General features: G+C 49.9%; 6 protein-coding genes across 6 annotated transcripts; 3 read left to right on the plus strand and 3 right to left on the minus strand.

Moving 5' to 3' along the window:
* Positions 1 to 71: 71 nt before the first annotated feature.
* ALTATR162_LOCUS7262 (uncharacterized protein) lies at positions 72 to 1,154 on the minus strand (the record flags this gene model as incomplete). The annotated part of the gene is made up of 1 exon (XM_043314890.1): positions 72 to 1,154. One exon carries the CDS (start codon positions 1,152 to 1,154, stop codon positions 72 to 74), a length of 1,083 nt encoding a protein of 360 aa, XP_043170825.1.
* A 1,781-nt stretch (positions 1,155 to 2,935) lies between these two features.
* ALTATR162_LOCUS7263 (uncharacterized protein) lies at positions 2,936 to 4,807 on the minus strand (the record flags this gene model as incomplete). The annotated part of the gene is made up of 5 exons (XM_043314891.1): positions 2,936 to 3,170; positions 3,225 to 3,395; positions 3,443 to 4,214; positions 4,285 to 4,434; positions 4,495 to 4,807. 5 exons carry the CDS (start codon positions 4,805 to 4,807, stop codon positions 2,936 to 2,938), a joined length of 1,641 nt encoding a protein of 546 aa, XP_043170826.1.
* Positions 4,808 to 8,602: 3,795 nt separating this feature from the next.
* Positions 8,603 to 9,548, plus strand: ALTATR162_LOCUS7264 (uncharacterized protein; the record flags this gene model as incomplete). The annotated part of the gene is made up of 2 exons (XM_043314892.1): positions 8,603 to 8,843; positions 8,890 to 9,548. The coding sequence occupies 2 exons, from the start codon at positions 8,603 to 8,605 to the stop codon at positions 9,546 to 9,548; spliced, it is 900 nt and encodes a 299-aa protein (XP_043170827.1).
* A 312-nt stretch (positions 9,549 to 9,860) lies between these two features.
* ALTATR162_LOCUS7265 (uncharacterized protein) lies at positions 9,861 to 11,630 on the plus strand (the record flags this gene model as incomplete). The annotated part of the gene is made up of 2 exons (XM_043314893.1): positions 9,861 to 10,986; positions 11,035 to 11,630. 2 exons carry the CDS (start codon positions 9,861 to 9,863, stop codon positions 11,628 to 11,630), a joined length of 1,722 nt encoding a protein of 573 aa, XP_043170828.1.
* A 576-nt stretch (positions 11,631 to 12,206) lies between these two features.
* Positions 12,207 to 13,205, plus strand: ALTATR162_LOCUS7266 (uncharacterized protein; the record flags this gene model as incomplete). The annotated part of the gene is made up of 3 exons (XM_043314894.1): positions 12,207 to 12,224; positions 12,271 to 12,342; positions 12,396 to 13,205. 3 exons carry the CDS (start codon positions 12,207 to 12,209, stop codon positions 13,203 to 13,205), a joined length of 900 nt encoding a protein of 299 aa, XP_043170829.1.
* Positions 13,206 to 13,274: 69 nt separating this feature from the next.
* ALTATR162_LOCUS7267 (uncharacterized protein) lies at positions 13,275 to 16,137 on the minus strand (the record flags this gene model as incomplete). Its single annotated transcript, XM_043314895.1, has 2 exons — positions 13,275 to 14,235; positions 14,285 to 16,137. The coding sequence occupies 2 exons, from the start codon at positions 16,135 to 16,137 to the stop codon at positions 13,275 to 13,277; spliced, it is 2,814 nt and encodes a 937-aa protein (XP_043170830.1).
* Positions 16,138 to 18,533: the final 2,396 nt, after the last annotated feature.

The raw sequence follows: 18,533 nt of genomic DNA on the forward strand, positions 1-18,533 counted from the left end.
TCGAATGTAAACGAAATACATGATGTCTAGATCAAAGAGACCAAATTAGCTCATCTATCTACCAAACTGCTTCATACCCCATACCCAAGATCTCTCCAAAATGTCTCGACTTCACCCGAGACATCTCTTTGCACTCTGTCCTTTTTCCATACAATCCCTGACTTGTTCAGCATCTCACTCCATTCGTTCAACAGATCTCCCCTCTTCCCACGCCCAGCAAAATGAACCAGGTAATCACCTCTTCTTACGTGTCGTTCGTCCAAACCCTCCACATCCTCTCTTTCCTCAAACTTTTGTGCCCCACCCTCTTCGTATCCATTGAACCAATGCTGTGGCACGAATCGCGCTTCATCTCTGAATTGGTCGGTTTGTAGGACGTGTTCCATGGCAGATTGTTCGGTAAAAGGGAGATCGACTTCCGGGTTGTAGTGGCGAAAGGCAAGGATAGCGGTGAAGAGTTCGATGGCCCAGCTGTTGACACGAAGAAGGAAGATACCGTTGTTGAGACCGTTCCAGTCTTTGGTCACAAGCATATGTGTTGTGTTTGCTGGAGCTTGGGGTTGCTCGTCGTCACGGCGCCACCACGAGCCGAAGCGTGCTTTCTCTGGGGGCAGGAAGCTCGATATAGGACGACATTGATCAAGGATGATGGTATCCCGATCGACCCATTGAATCCACTCCAGCCGCTCTTTTTCTGGTTTCAGCATCTCGCGCATGAGCAGGTTGAGTATGAAGGCTGGTTTGTTCCACAGATCGTCTACGATCGGGTCGCACATCACTCTAACCTCGGTACCGTGAACCAAGGCGTGAAGGAGATGTGTCTGGAACGCTTTCTGGTAGTATTCTTGAGGCTTGCCGAAATGTGCTGTGACGGTCGCTATGCGCGCCCTTCCGGTTGCAAAAGGGGAGTACTTTCGACATGTAGCACGCGTCGCCGTAGCCTCTTCGATGAGCTCAGGCGGAACTTCTGATAAACATTTCGAGTCGCCGTGTGCAACGAACTGCGGAATGGGCTTCGGAAGTGGTCGGGCATACGGGACAGAAAGGACCTCTAAGCTAGATCGGTTCCAAAGGAGGAGGAGCGGGAAACCGATGAGGAAAAGTGATAGCCAAATGAAGAATTTGCAGTTGAGAAATCTCGGAGAAGCATACATGGCTTTGGAATGAGTCGAAGCGGATGTTGACGGAAAACTATTATATTTGTAGCTTGGAGCGAGTGACAACTTATTGCTATTGGGTGCTAGCTTGGGTAAATAAGAGAGGGCAGAAAAGGGACTTGATCGAGGTCTTCCAAGACATCGTCGAAGAGACTAGCAACAGTAGGTGACGAATGCTACGGCGATATTCTCTTGGAAGCTAAAGTAGCTTTCGTATGCAACAGTATACTCGAACGCCTGTGAGCGTTAGGTTGACAGCCGACCTAGGATGGCGGCATTGGCATATCCATCCCAAGAGCTTCGCTGTGCTTGTCTTGAGCACAGAGATTCTAGCATTTACTCCGTATGTTGATTACGCTACTAGCAGCTCGTAGCTCCACGTTAGGGCATAATCAAGGCTTAGGCTCTGAACGCGTAGTGGTCGGACTTTGCTATCGGATATGGTAATCACGGAGTGTGGGCACACACCTCGATTACGGACATGCCAGGATGTGTCGAACACGCGAATACCGAATGACGCTGTGGTCCAGAAGGTGTACAAGAAGACACTCCTATAGGCGCAAGTCTACGACACAATCTGAAGCTGACGAATTCACCACGATATATGTTTCTGCTGCTCGGGGAGATACCTTGGCTTCTCGTCAGTCTTGGCTTGAGTGGCATCGGCATCACTGCTCCTGAATGCATGTGGAGCTGAAACAAGCCGAAGCATCCGCGACAGAGCCTCAGGGTTATTTCGAACCAACGAGACGTGACACGGGACGGAGCGCCTTGATGATCTTGGTAAACGCAGTCTCGGGGTGCATGAAGTGTACTCGTTTTCCAGCGCTACGGCGTAATACGCGTCGAGCCTGCGCATAAAGGCAGACAACAATGACGTTTTTAACACTGTTATAGCTTTGTGATGATGCGAATATCGTGAGGTCTTGGTATATTCTGGAAAGTCTGGATAGGTTGGTGAGGCGGAGGTAGCTGCGAGGGCTCATCCGCGCGGCGCGACACGCTGCTTGGCAAGGATGTATGCAAAGTCCAACGCAGCAGCATGTAAGAAGTCCATGATCAATCATAGACTTCCGCTGTTGCTTGCACGAGCGAAGACAAAAACAAACAGGGTTGGCCGAAGAACAGCGGGGAGAATGACTTCTCGTCCCGGAGTCAAGAGATTTTCCAGCGCCCAGCCACACCAAGACAAGAAGGCAAAAATGCATAAAGACCAAAACACAAAAAGATACACTTCTCTCCAGCGGGGAATTGAACCCCGGTCTCCCGCGAGTTGCCAGAAATGGTGACAAGCGGAAATACTGACCACTATACTACTGAAGATTGACCAACCTAGAAGGCTGAGTAGCTGATCGATGGATATTTAATTTTTAGTAAATATATATACACTATTGATTTTATGACGAGCAGCTATATCGTTGCCGAGGGAAAGGACGGGCGAGAGTGGATGGCTGATGGCCCACCATCTTCGCCGAGATTGCCAGAATCATCCCTCCGTGATGAGATGTGCCTGCGGGACCCAAAATTGATCGCCGCCAACCCATACCGCAACCATTGTTTCCGCGTTCGCCGAATCCCTCCGTCTTGATATACCTTCAAGACACCCGTAGGCATGGTCTTTATTATCGTCATAATCGACTCCCCCGTACAAGGGTAGGGGTACGCGTAACCTTGCAGACACCATCGCCGGAAGCAGTAATATTCGTCTCCTGCATTAGTAACATCATACAGCTCTATTGTTCCTAAATTGGCTGCGCAACCTCCAGCTTCACCTCTGTTTAGGACTTTGCAATCTTCTCCGGTGCTTGAACATCCCCCAACAAGCTATCGCCATCCTTCCCATCACCCACTGACCCCTGTCCCATTACAACAGCTTCCTCCCGACCGAGCATCATGTGCTCGATGTTTACCTTTGGTCCTTTGAACCATTTATGCGCTGAGACGAACCACCATATCGTCACCAATAACATTGGACCGCCGTAAACAACACACGTCCAGTTCATGTCTGCCGCTCTGCAAGTGCGTTAGTCCTGTCGAGATAATATGAGAGTGCTGCTGGGACCTTACGTCAAGTCCGCTCCAGTTACACTGGGAAAGCAGAGGATAGGTATCATGAGCAAGACAAAGGCGCATGCGACGCTGCCTATAGCACTGGAGTATTTCCCTAGGTTCCAGGGACCCGGTCTGAAGCGATTGCCTACGAAGAAGACGCGGATGAAGATTGGTATGGTAAACGCGCTGTCACATATTAGCAGAGCAATCACACCATGCTCACAAAAACTTACACAAAAGCCGCGATAGCGCCAATCGAGAACAGCGCCCCGACTGCCAGCTCTCCACCAAAGATAAGCAGCAGGCACAATATGCCGATTGCGCAGTTAAACCACACTGCATTTGCAGGTGTCTGAGTATGTCGATTAACCCTTTTCCAGTATTTGCTCAAAGGAAAACAATCGTCACGAGCATAAGCGAATGTGACCCTGCTTGCAGCGATCATACATCCTTGACCCATGCTGAACCCCGCGATGATGGTTAGAGCAAGGATGGCCAACGTCATCTTTTGCGACATGCATTGCATTAGGTACGCAGCGAATGGCTGTCCGAGCTCAGAGTCAAGGACTAGGTCGATATCAACGACGGTATACGCAACGACTAGCTGGAGGAACCAGCCGAACAAACCCCCAGTAGCAGAAGTCAGGACGATAGCGCGGGGAGAAGCCAGGTTAGCATTGGAGCATTCCTCTGCAAGATGAAAGGGTGAATCGTAGCCTGACATGGTCCAGATGACGCCGATGAAGGACATCAGAACTGAGATGCCTGCTGGAAAGGATGTCCCCTCATAAATCGTGCCCCAGACCTCGCTGGAAGGGGCAAAACGAGGTAGGCCGCGATCCGTGCGGTCTGTACCGGCAGGTATCATGATGAGAACCACGATGAGCGCGATGAAGTTGAATGTTGAACCAGCGGAATTGAGTTGTGCCAGCCATCGTGTCGGCATTGAGGAAAGAGTGGCATGCAGTATCATGATAAAGACCGTCAACAGAAACGTCTGATAATCTGTCGGGACGTAAGACGGGTTGTTGATACTAGCCGCCGCAAGTATCATGGCCGCAATCCCATAATTGACTGCTCAAAACAGTCAACTGCATGCCCATATCAACCAAGAAAAGAATATCGGTCTTGTACTTGCCTGACGGTGCTGCTGTGATCTGAGCGAGCCAATTGCTCCAACCAGTAAGCCACGCTGCAAAAGGTCCCCAGCCAGGCGGTGCCAGGACTGCAGAAGCATAATACAACCCTCCGCTCGTCGGCATACTACTACACAGCTCCGCCATACTCATAGCCACACATTGAATTCCTATCATCGCCACGACCCAGCCCCAAGTCATACCAGCCGTACCCGCGTAGCCCATGCCATAGTAAAGTGTAGATGCAAAACTGGGTAATAGACCCAGAACTGCAAAGCTGACACAGAATGTGGTAAAGAGTGAAAATTCTCTCTTGAACTCGGATTTGTATCCAAGCGCCGCCAGAGCTTCTTCGTCTGGGTTAAGAGAATGCGTGGGGTCGTAAGGTATATCGCCGTCTGGAAGAACAGAAGTTACAGGTTCCTCCGCGACGGAGCGGTTCCGGTGATGGGAGGTTGTCATTGTTACAAGGGAAAATGCATGCGCGCGCGTCGTCGTCGCAGTCGCAGTCGCAGTCGCAGTCGCAGTCGCAGTCGAAGAACGCGCTCAACTAGTGAAAAAATCGCGACACGAGTTGGTATACTAGAACTCTAGCAACGCGCAAAGTGCAGCAACTCGTCTATATACGCCCACACCCCAGTCTGCATATCATCGCGCAGCAGGGTCGTAAGCGGGGTGTCCCTACTCCAAGTGGGAGAGTACACGCGAAGCCATGCTACGACGTCTGGGCAGTGTCCGGAAGCAGCGTCATAACCCATTAGTATGGATGATAGGCGTTTGCGCGGCGAATGACGACGGGCGAGGTGCTATCTCTTTATCAGTGCATGGTTCGGCGTTCGGCTAGACTACCCTAGTCAGTAGGAGGTGTGGAGGAGATCGCGTGCCCCTGCCGGCACGCGACCCCAAAGCGAATCACGAAGAAGCTGTATATTAGGAGGTTGGGTAATTGTATCTTTCAATCCGTGGTATTCTGTGCTACGAGGCATACGTAGCATCTGGCGACTTCAGAGGTGGCACAGAGAAGGAGACTGCTTATGTTTGTGCTCGTGTTCGTGTTGTCTAAGATTAGGATCCACGGGTGTCACGACGGAATTATTCCGATATCTAGCACTAGGGTTTACATCCTACAACACTGCGATACGGCTGGACATGCTTCAACAGGTATAGACTTCCGTATGACGGCCTCACCCGTTGGGTTCCACATGGCGTTCGAGGAGCGATAAGCTCCGCGTAGGTATTACCCGTTGTGACACTGCTGGACACCTAAGAATCGCTCACCGTAGCTAGCAGGAACGTATCCTACGCGCAAGCTTAGTAGCCTATGCTCAACCACTATACCTAACAAACTCTTTCATGAGTCGCTACCATATAGACGACATTAAAGAGTTGCTTGCTTCCTTCCATCAGGGATTACTGATCTTAAGCCACGTGACACACAATCAACTGTTATCCCGCCCGTCGATCCTATCGCTAATGCCAACCCCAGAGATGTTGTTGATCAAAGCTTGTTCGTAAGACGTATCGATACTGTGAGTCAAGGCCAGGTCGAAAACCCAGTAGGAAACGGTCTTATCCTGAAACCCGATCTGATACAAAGCAATCGCAGCCACCTGTATAAAGAAGCTCGCATTTGTCAACCTGTACCTCATTTAGTAACTACTAAGGTGCATGCTGGAGGTATTCGCAATCGTCTACAATATCGATATAAAATTTTGAAACACGGTGAGTTCGGCTAGGCAGACAGGATTGTTGATACGCTGGTCGGTATAGCGAGACCATGTGTAATGGTAAATCTGGCTGCAACGTCCAGGCCGTAGGTAGTAGTATTGTGTCGGTTATTGGACCTGCTGTACACACGATATTGAATTATGCCACAGCGAAACACAATAGTAGGTGCATATAGTCTTCCAAGATCTGCTTCTTCGACTTCCCTCCTTCGTTCTCTTCCTCTTTAACCTGCGCCGCTATCCCACATCTGCTATGACCTTGGTAGACTAGGGTTCTGTCTCGAGACGCGTGAAACGGGCTCCTGTAGCCGGCGCCGTAGCACTGGTACGAAAGATGGCCGTAGCCGACGTTTCATCTCCATTTCTCTTATGTATCATGTTTTACAAGTCCGAGTTGCGTACATTTCATATGCTGTAGGTCGGGAGAGAGGTCGTGCTCATCCAAACCCTCCTTGATGAAGGAAAACAGCACTGATTCCGGCCCAGCGAGTCTAGTGATATAATGCCCATTTTGTATATCACTGACTGGCTTCCTTGCCATAGTCCGTAGATACAGATAGGCAAAAGCATGGCCTTGATGAATCCGGCGAGGTTGCTCGCTGAATGACGGCTGGATCTTCGCTTAAAGCTTTTCAGTTTTATTGTCGAGGATTGCGTCTTCCAGGTCGCTGTCCGGGTCGTCATCGCGCTCACCACACAGGTGTATTTCAGTGTTCTCTAAATTATCTCCGACTTGATCTCGCTGCCCTAGCCGCCTAACGAACATACCTTTCCCTATCTTCTTCTGGATGCTATTCTGGTGAGTTCGCTGCCCCTTCGCTGGAGATCGCGAGGTTGATGACTAACGGTAGATCGTAGTAGCAGTTCATTAGTTGTGCAGATCTGTCTTGTGATTATTGTGTCTGTGCTCGAGGGTATTTGGGCTGAGTGTATTTGACGTAGCACTGCGATTTCCGTACGCTCTCGTTTGTGAGGCAGAGATGCCGCCTGCGCCAAGAGTGCGCATAACAACGCTTCTCCTTCGGTTTTATCTACGACAAGGTTCCTGGGAGCTTGTTGTAACTGCGCGATTTTCCTCCACCTCACATTGAACGCCTGAAGCAAGGTCGACGATTCTGCGGGTCGTGAGTAGTACGCTTACGGCCAGGGTCCGCCAATTGAGGCGTAGAATAGCGGTGCCGCCCGGCCCGTAGGACACAAAACATGTCACTCCCCCGGGCTAACACGCCCCGCGAAACTTTCCAGAAGCCATGGCCTTTCCACTGCGATGTCACTACAAAACCTCCCTCGAGTCAAGCCCGCAGGGCCGCTGGTAACGGATGGTATAAGATGCCTATGATATGAACGGTGGTCGCCTAAAGTCGCACTTTGCATCACTGCAAAATCACCGAAGCAGCGCCGAAAAACTCATTCTGCATTTGACTTGCTGTAACAGTTCTTCTTCAATCGTACCACAAAACGTCGCGAAAGGTTTCCGGTCAACAACCAACATTGCGATATTGCCGCGGACTTTGAATTTGACGACTCAGTCCTGGGTTGGGGCTGTCAGGGGAGCGCGTCATCCAATCCGCACTGCCGCCAGTCCCACAAGTGTCGAAGCTGGATGACCGTCCTTGGCCGATTGCGTAGATCATCGAAGAACGCAAAGCTCCATTAAAAGTGGCACTTGCGACACTTTAGGTGACTAGCCTGATATCTTGGGGTCCGGGGGATCTCAGTTTCTGAGCGCTGTCTCCTCAGCCCAAATACTTCCACTTGGAACACTGTGCGACCACCCCAAAGCGACCTCCGACAGCGATACCCCAGAGCAACATCCCAGAGCGCCCATTAAACTGTCAATGAAGCTACCAGTGACGAAAAGCCGCCGACACCACAAAGTAAATGCCGAGTGACTACTGAATTCACACCCGTCTTTCACAAGATTGTGCCTGTGGTCACAACACACGGCTGCTGACTGGGCGCTCGGCACTTTTTCGACGATCTGTTTTGTTTTCCAACGCCTCGTGGTCCTATCACTTCCAAGAGCCCTATACACGATATTTACAACAACGTTTACTTAACAGCCGCCAAAGCCCTGAGCAACCCAAACCCGGACTAGTCGCCGTCCGCTGGCCCAACCTTTGAACGTCGCAACTCTCTCGGCTCTCGGGCCAACCAAATACCTATGTCGGGAGTGCTCGAGCCTGAAGCTGGAATTTTCTATGGCGTGTGCTGGTTCGTTGTCATTATTCGACTTATTTCACGAAGAATACATCGGGGATCATGGAAATTGTTACAATGGGATGATTACCTAATTATTGTAGCTATGGTTTGTGGCCCACAACGTCGAGCGACTGTAGGTGCTGATCAATATTTAAGGCTACGGACACAGTGCTTATCGCTATCATGCACCAGATCACAAAGACTAGCAGTACGTAAATCCTATGTACAAAATACGTGTGAGACGTTTGCTAATTTCTTGCATCGAATTGTAGGCAACTTAATACCGCCCGGAGACGATGTCTCCCAATACTCCGAGACTGAGATCAACATGCGTATATACGGATCCAAGCTCGTCGTGGTAGCAGAGCAGATGCAACTCCTTACGATATGGTTGGTCAAGGCCTGCTTGCTCATAATGTACAACCGTATGACGCTGGTTCTACCGCAACACAAGATCGTAGTCGCCACCTCTATCTACGTCGCCGTCGCATTTGTGGTCATGGAAGTGCTGTATCTCGGGGTCTGGTGCAGACCGTTCAGTCAGTATTGGGCAGTACCCCCCAATTCGAGTGAGTGACTTTGCAACCCTTGATCACAAATTACTTACGGTACCAGAACAATGTTCGGCAGCAACCAATCATCTCATCACCAACGCGGTCTTCAACATCTCCAGTGATTTGATCATTCTGAGCATACCCATGCCGCTGCTCTTCAAAGTTCGCCTACCGAAGAAAAACAAGACTATCCTCTTTGTGATCTTCTGTATAGGAGCGTTCACCATAGTCGCTGCAGCCCTTAATAAGTACTACTCATTTACAAACCCATTCGGGACCGAGTGGACGATTTGGTACCTCCGAGAGTCGTACACAGCCATACTCTGCGCCAACCTGCCCCTTACCTACCCACTTATTCAACGCGTCTTCGGCCTGAGAAACTGGAGTTCGCACAAATATACTGCGGATAATCCATACGGGCCTAGCTCAGTCACGCGAGCGCAGCAGTCCTCGCGTACCCACGCTTATTGGCCAGAACCTAGACCACAACAGATACCTAGAGGCTTCCGAGATATATTCCGGCGTACGGAGAGCCAGGAAGATATGAATGGCGGTCTGGGGAAGCAGAGAGAAGACAACGACCCACAATTTATCACCAGTGCGATTGAGATGGAAGACGCAAGGTCACAACGGGTGTCGAGCTTGAGTACTCCTGCGAGTTGGCGGACGTTTGCAACTACTGAGGGTCACAAGCATCACGAATCGTACCATGTTGTTTGAAAGAATAGACGGATTCTCATGAACAAAACTGTGACCCACTTGCGCCCATACATTTGAATAATTGTTCTTCTCCAAACAAGCCATGATTGAAGGTGCACTTGAAGCGACCTGTGCCCCTGGCACCGACCGGTTGTCTGAGTGAGGTCGTGTCCTCATCATCGGGGTACCTTTAGCACCATGATGGATGTCGCCCAATTTGGCACACTAGCCATCAGGTACTCACATGGGCACAAGACATTGGAAGTATTTTGACGTTTCATAATCTACACAGTTGATCAGAATTTCAACCCGGCATTTCCATACTGCAACACAATGCACATCCACGACGTACTTATTGTTGGCGGCGGGCCAGCTGGTTTAGCAATAGCAGCACGACTCCGTGAACAGACACCATCAGCAACCTTCACAGATGATGAGCACCAACGGTACCATTGGATCCGGAAACATGGCCGGAAGATGAACATCAAAAACTACCGAACAAATAAGGACTCATTGCCAACGCCACCCTCAACCCCTGGTAACTCAGACTGTGGTTGCGACCATGAGACATCATCCGAGGAAGCAATAGATATGCTGGTCCTTGATGCAGATGGAGCAGACTGGATGTCCAGATGGAAACGCCTGTTCAAGACTTTCCACATTGATTATCTCCGAAGTCCAATGTTCTTCCACGTTGATCCCGCCGATCGCGATGCACTGCTCGGGTACACGTACGAGAAGGAGAGGGAAAAGGACATCCAAGCCCTACCTGGCGTTGCCGGAAAGGAAGTTAGCAAGCACAAAAAGAAGAGGAACCTGAAGTCGCAAGGTCGATTTCTAGGTCGCACACCAGATGTTGATGAAAGGGATCGAAAAGACTACTTTGTACCGCGTACCGATCTGTTTGACGCACATTGCGAAGAGGTCGTCGAAAGATACCGGCTTGGCAAGGATCTGTTGAGGAAAGAGAGCGTCGTGGACATTGAATACGACGAGATCTCGAAGTTTGACGAGGCAGAGTTCGGAAGTGTCATCTCCGATAGTGCGATGGTGGATGAGAAGAAAGTGTTCCGAGTCGAAACAGACCAAGGCGTATGCTTCGCACACCTAGTTATTCTGGCTATTGGTCCTGGAAATACGCCATCAATACCCTCCGTTCCTGGTCTACCTGCTCAACGTCCACACGAAGGATTCGCCCACGCGATGCAGATCAAGCAGTTTCCACCACCTCATGTAACAGCTAAAATCAAGGCTCGCCAGTCGACCAGCATGCTCATCGTCGGTGGCGGTTTGACGAGCATCCAACTCGCAGATTTGGCGATCAAACGGGGCGTCAACAAAGTATGGATGCTCATGCGTGGACCACTAAAGGTGAAGCACTTCGACGTAGACCTAGAGTGGGTTGGCAAGTTCCGGAACTTCAAGCAAGCCGAATTCTGGACGGCAGATACAGACGAAGGTGATTCGACACTCTTGCTTGGTGATCATGGCTGACAATAGTTCGTAGAGCGCTTTGAGATGATAGTGCAAGCCCGCAACGGAGGCAGTATGACACCGCGGTACCGGAAGATTCTTGATATGCATATCGCGCACGGGAAGATCGAGCTCCATACTTATACCAAACTTCAATCCGTATCATGGGAACAGTTCTCAAAAACATGGGCCTGTGAGGTCTCTTCGACAGAATCAATCCTCAAGCTCCCGCCTGTCGACTACATGGTCTTTGCAACCGGTATCCAGTCCGACATCCGCACCATCCCCTATCTTCAAAACATCCAACAACAATATCCAATTAAGTATGTGGGAGGCTTACCATGCCTGAATGAAGACCTGATGTGGAATGACGATGTTCCCCTGTTCGTGACAGGACGACTGGCCGGATTGAGACTTGGGCCTGGAGCACCGAACCTGGTCGGAGCAAGAGTAGGCGCTGAAAGGATTGCTTGGAACGTGGATGCCGCCCTCAAGAAACTGGGCAAGCCCATTAATGATGCGCAAGACGAGAGCGATGACGATAGTGACGACGAGAAGATGGCTGCTTATGCTGCAGCAAGGGACAATCGATTCGATAGTTTGTTCAAGTTAGACGATGCGGCAGCCTAGTCATAGCAGACAACCCGGTCACACAAGTAATTAAATGCAAGTTCAAAACCGAGTCTCGTGCCAATCAAGTCCTCATAATAGGTGGGTGAACGGAATCCGGTATTGCGGGTCTTGGTAGCATGGAATCAGCGCGAACGAAGGTAGCCAGATCGTATTTGGTAGGACATGATTGACCAGATGTGACGGTTGGCCTTCAAGGAGTAGTAGGAATTTCTTATGACCTCCTAGAGCATAGTTCAGCCGTCTTGCATTGGCGTGCTGCGAGTGGCTTCCATACAGGAATTGCTCGATAACCGGGTGACGTCATACGTATATACACTAAATGAGATTCTCAACCCCGTCTCCGTAGTATTGAAACGTGAGAGGAGTGTGTATGACCGTGAAGTCAATTTCGTGATCATGGTTCCGTAACCGTATTATTTCGTTTCGACGCGTCGATTTCGCGTCGGCGTTGCTGAGGCCGGAGCCGTTGGCTCGGCTATCGGCTGGCTGCATACCTAGGTATCTGCATCTTTCCCGCCGACCGCATCACTTGTCATCACAACATCATCTTTATCCTAATATTCCTAGACGCAAATGGTTTCAGGAGGCAATGTAAGCTCGCCCAAGATCTCTAAAGCGCTGTATTGACGATTGCAAGGACAAGAATACACCCGCGGTAGTCTCTTTGGCAGCCGGCGGCATTGCTGGCGGTGTGGAAGGCTTTCTTTCGGTACGTCCAAAGAGGCATTCCGGTCCTGGTCCCGTGACTTATTTCACTTGCAGTACCCTCTAGAGTTCGCGAAAACGCGTGTACAGTTGAGAGCTGAGAAAGGCGTTCCGACACCGCGGAATCCTTTCCTCGTCGTGACTCAGGTCTATCAAAAGGAGGGAATCAAAGCGCTTTACAAAGGCTGCGGAGCCCTGGTCTTTGGTTCAGTAGGCAAAGATGCCGTTCGCTTTCTCTTCTTCGACCAGATTAAGTCATCCTTCGCAGACCCGGATACTGGCACACTGTCCCCTCTTCGCAATCTGTTGGCCGGCATGACTGCTGGGGTAGTCGCATCGATCACTGCAGTCACACCTACCGAGCGCATCAAAACGGCACTTATTGATGACGCCAGAAACGAAAAACGTTTTCGCTCCGGTTTCCATGCAACTACAACGATCTGGAAAGAGCACGGTATACTCGGTCTTTACCGTGGGTTCGCAGGTACCACCCTCAAACAAGCATCAGCGACAGCATTCCGGATGGGAACGTACAATATTCTCAAAGACTTTGAGAAGACCAAGAACATCGAACAGAACACTGCTGTTAATTTTGCAAACGGATCGGTAGCAGGCGTCGTGACGACCCTCTCTACGCAGCCTTTTGATGTTATCAAGACGAGATCACAGAGCGCAAAAGGTACAAGCACTGCCGAGGCTGTAAAGAGTGTATTGTTGGATTATGGTATCAAAGGATTCTGGAAAGGCACAACGATGAGATTGGGGCGCACCGTGTTTAGTGGTGGCATACTATTCACGAGCTACGAGGCTGCTGTGAAGATCATCTTGCCGCTGTATCCTGGCATGGAGCAAGCCGAAGCATTATAGATGCAAGAAACGACCTAAGACATTGCGCTCCTTTTCAGAGATCATCCTGTCAATCTCTGCACTTGGCACTCATTGCTTTCTGTCATACTCGTCAATAACGCTGACAGGTTTCACAAACTTTCCCAGAGGTTTGTACTTCAAGTGGTCCAATCCAAATGCCTTCGGCCCCCCAATCTCAATCCCTTTCGGACTAGTCCAGCGCTCACTTGCAGTGATACCAATCACTGAGACTAGCAGTCCGTAACGATACTCTGGCGTTCCAATAGCCTCGCCATTTTGCGCATCGATGACCGCAACAAGGTCAGGCACAATGGCGAGTACGTCTTCATTCTTCTCCTCACCAGTCTTACTTTCTCCGCCATCCGGTATCCGAATCGCAGCAATGTTCTCGTTCTTGAAGGGTATCTTGATCTTGCCTTGATACTCGCTTCCGGTGCCTTCTACGATCACTTCACCATACACGTGGCCCATGTACAGTTTGCGCTCTACGCCGACGATCTTCCCTTTGAAAAGCGCGCGACCTGTTTCAGCGCCTCCGACCGCGTCGATGATTGATTGCGCCACATTGTCGATTCTGTTCTCTTTGCGCGCGCGTGCTACCTCTCTTCCTATCCTCCAGGACAGCGAGATTGTGTGTTCGACAGCCCATCGTCTTGTCTCGGAGCCCGTAACCGGTGCATCAGCTGTTCCGACAGCGCTTCCCATCTGACTCAATGCTGCTCTAATGACTTGTTCGACCTTCAAGTCACTCGTTGCAGTGGGCATATATAGCGTATTACCGTTGCCATCGGCCACTGCGACTGGCGCGAAGACGATTTCTCGCTCGCCAAATACGACGGGTGTTGTTTGCCATTTAGTTGGATATGCTCGGCCCATCCAGTCACCGTCTACGCATGGTACATTCATGTTGGTCGAAGCACCCAAGACGAGGCCTTGCAAACCGTTCGAGCCGCCGATCTCTAGGGGTATGATGTGCGTCGCGTAGCCGCCCTTGATGAGATCATATAGGTGATTTTGAGCATCCATCATTCTACACAAGCGTTAGCAAAAGCAGAGTGTCATGTCAATACAAAACTTACTCATCAGCGGAGAGCTTCTCGATACCGACTGTTGGGCTGCCAGCACCACCGCCACTTCCTACTCGCGCGTCGTCTTTGAGATCGTCTGGACTCACGACGCGAACACTTCCACCAGATCGTAGAATGCCGCGTACCCGGAGCATAGTAGAGTACGGAGAGCCTCCTCCACCGGTGCCTAGGATGTAGCAACCGATGGTAATCCAGTCTAGATCGGTCTCTGATACCCACCACTCCCGGTTAACTACTCTAGGCTTATACGCAGTAATGTCAACTTCTGGTGTTGCGTCAACTTCGTTAGCTGCATCCTCGCTCGAAGGCGCTGCGATGGCATCGCTTGCGTGTTCTAACCCAGTCTCTACAGTGTCTCCCTCCTTAGTGACATTCAGATCCGCAAAATCTCCTGCCCGTGAGAAGTCAAAATCTCCCGCAGCTCTGACCATAAAACGCGTTTTGTTAGCGACATACTGCAACGGAAGATCTTCTACCTCAACGATGGAAACCGTTTCCGCTGAGGCACCTGCCTCGATGGTCTTCTGTTTAGCTTCCTCGCATATCTCAGCTAGTAGTTCTTTCTGGGTCTGCTTCTCAGTTGACTTGACAGTATCGATGACGGCGCTTACACGCGCCATCGCAGCACCAATAGCGTTGGCTACACCCGACCATTGAGGTTTGATTACTCTACTCGCTCCCTTCAGCTCATCTGGAGCTATCACCGCACCACCGCCGACGAGCAGAACGGGGAGATCATCAGGTGATGTCTTCATCTTGTCAATGATATTCTCAAGCATGCTCTTCGTCTCGGCTTTAAATGCTTGTATGTCGTCTTCCTGCAGCTTCGCTCGCACCTTTTCTGGATGTCCTATTGCAACATCAGAGGAGGCCGCGACAGTGTAGTCAGTTGCCGTAGGCACGTCGCCGCCAAAGACAAGCGCCTTTTCTGGCAGCTTGTACCCTACTGACTCTGGTCCTACTTGCATTCTCTTTCCAACTCTTCGTACCAAGCTACCGCCTCCTAGTCCTATACTCTTTACATCGGGATATGAAAAATTCATTCTAACTCCAGAAAGCTCCGAGTATGCGGCTTGCTGCCTGGGAAAGCCGTTTGCGAGCAACAAGCCCACATCAGTGGTTGTTCCACCAATGTCAACAACCATCATTGCCTCGCCGTCTTCCTGCCTTCCGACAAGGAAAGCAGCGCCTCGCATACTGTTTGTTGGGCCAGATGAGAAAGTTCGGATGGGCAGCCGACTTGCCGCCTCGCCACTTAGTATCGTGCCATCATTCTGAGTAATGAAGACAGGGCAGCTAAGTCCGAGCTCCTTAATTGGTGTCTGAAATGATGCTATCGTCTTTCTTGCAAAGGATAGGATTGAGGCATTCAATATCGCGGCGTTCTCTCGCTCTAGGAATCCGAGGTTGGCGACAGTCTTGCTGAGAACTATATCAACCTTTTCTCCTAGTTCGCGCTTGATGATGTCGGCAGCACGCTCTTCTTGCTTCTCTACTGTATCGATAGGACTGAAGACGCCGTTCACTACTATACTTCTGATTCCCTTCTCTTTGATAAGGCTGCATTGCTCCACAATGTCCTGCTCTTTAATATCAGATATCACACTGCCATCTACTTCTAGGCCTCCCTTGATGAGAGCGTAATGCCCAAGGATGATGTTCCGCAGAGAAGCTGGCCAGTCGACACATGGCGGTGCATGTTTGCTGAAAGGTCCGGAAAGACGGATTACCGCGACTTGTGAGAGGCGCATCCTATCACGGGTCACTACAGCATTGACAAAGTGAGTGGTTCCTATTGTCACGCTCGCAACGGAGGATGGATCTACAGAGGCGGATTTGAACATGGTAGTGATGGCGTCGGCGATGCCATGGCTTGGGTTGGTAGTGGTGGGAGCCTTGTGCCTAAACCTTGGTATGAGCTCTCATTCTCAAAAACGTTGTATCGGATTCGAGTAGCCATTATGATTTGTGTTTGTTGGAGTTCGTGAGGAAGGAGCCTAAGCAAGAAAACGTGTTGATGAGCATGCGGACATCGGACTCGTACCAAGCAATAATTCCCCGTCCATCTTCACTTGATCTCGTGGGATCGATGATGACTCCATCAGTGTTCGTCCTATGGGTAATGTTAGCCTTACGGCTCTTCTAGCTCATTTGCACAGTACTTGCCCGCCGACGTCAACGCCTATTCGCAGATTCTTTACTGTAGCCATAATAATTGCAGATACTTTCAACAAGAAGGACGCAGTATTCGGATCGAATTGGATATCCGCTGGCTACTATGAATCCAGCGTCAAATCGATCTGATAAGATTTCGTTGGTGGGGCGAGTTAGGTCCGGTCATCGGATGTTCGCGCCCGAAACTCCTTCCTGTTTTACCCATCTCTAGCCCACACCCCACTTCTGGAGTTAATTCCTGCTATAATGCTTCACTTTATCATCTGTAGCTTGCCCATTAGTAGCAGTGAAGTATCAGTCTCCGAAAATGTCTTTGCCAACGCAGATCACTATGCTTTAATGATCAGACGAGTTAGAAGTGAGTGGTACCCCTCTTTTATAAGCTAAATAGTCTCGTCGCACATTACGCAACTTATCGCATACCTATCAATGTGTTGTTGTCCTTCACTAAACTTAGGATAGTATTTGGCCGGCCTGATAAGGATGAGTTCGAACTCGCGTGATTACCAGACTCGACAGGTAGCAGCACTAGGATGTCGGGTGGAACTCATTGCTATCCTCACTACAAGCTTTCCTCATAACCTCCTTAAGACTTGAATCATTTGCTTTCCTGCTTCTAGCATGGCCTGTAGGGCTATCGCCAGCAATTAACTAGATAGTATATGTAAGCGGCGATGACATGAACCATGAGTAAGCAGAAGCACAGAGTAATTACAATCCGATTCCAAGACATTCTAGTCGAGTTGTCCAAGGTAACATAGTTCAAAAGAGATCAACAGAGAAGGCACGAAGATTTAGATGGAGTGATGAACCCGAGTTGGGCAGTATATGGAAACATAGGCAGATGATAACAACGACAATCTGTAGGCTAGGTTCCGTATTCATATCACAGATTTTGCTTTGCGATATAAGAACGAAAAAATTGTACCTCTTCTCACCAAAAGTGTCATTTCCTTACGTCTTGTCTTGACTTAGTGAAAAACGGGATGCGTGCTGGATCTTTGCGCAAGTGAGAAGTTGGAAGAGTGATGTTTCCAATAGAACGATGCAGTAGGGTCACTACTTAGAGTATGTGAATCAGCACTCCTTCTTTTCCACTCGATCGGAGTAAATTGAGAATCGTGTCGTTGTATCTTGGCGTGAAATAGTCGTAGCGAGACCAATCGGAGACGATGATCTCACGTGCGCAGACATCCTTCTGATAAAACATATTCTGGAGCGTCTTCACAGTTGCTCAACCAGCGATATGGTGCACGCTATTTGTTAAGATCAGAAACTTCCCTAAGTACAAGAGAAAACTCCTACGAAGGCGTAGCTAGCGCGACGGCTGAAGCGTCGTGGATGAAGTTAGTGGGCTCCCATGCCTATCATGCTCTACCGAAATAAGCAAACAACGTGATCCCGAGGAACCGTGCTGTCGGAGACTGAGCAGCTTGGACACCATATCGCGCAAGGCGATCCCAAGCCACTAGTGCTACAATCAACGTGCTGTTGGAGAGATTCCGGATAGGGTATACCAAGATGTTTCAAGGTTATTTTCGTCGGCGCGACTCGAATTTGCCGGGGTTGACCGAAGATTGGATCTTGGACGATTGAGTCTACAGAGATGGACACTAGACCTCTTCACGAATAGCGTCGATGAGGCTCGGCTTAGCGATCCACGTGGCGCTTGCCATCCCACGCAAAATTCGCGAAACAACTTGGAGTACATATGAAGGCACGATTCTTTGTACTATGGCCTACGATCCGCATATCTTGTATTTGGCTGATGTTGTGACCAAATCCATTCAAGGATGTCAAAGCAAGCCCAGCATGTGCATTTGTATTCACCCTTATAAACGCCCACACGATGCCAAACGATAGGCGGTGAAAAGTTCTAGATGTCACGATTTTGCCCGAGCGTGAGGCTAAACTAAGTATCGCCAAATTGTCCCTTGTCTTCGCTTCTTAAATTATAGTCGAACCCTGTCTCCACGCCTTCTCCAGTTCATTCATTCCTTCTCTCCACATTCCTTTCCCCTGTGTGCGTTCCCTGGTCTGTTCGTTCGTTCGTTCGTTAGCGAGG

The sequence above is a fragment of the Alternaria atra genome, assembly GCF_907166805.1.
Source record: "Alternaria atra isolate CS162 genome assembly, contig: 28, whole genome shotgun sequence".
NCBI classification, from domain to species: domain Eukaryota; kingdom Fungi; phylum Ascomycota; class Dothideomycetes; order Pleosporales; family Pleosporaceae; genus Alternaria; species Alternaria atra.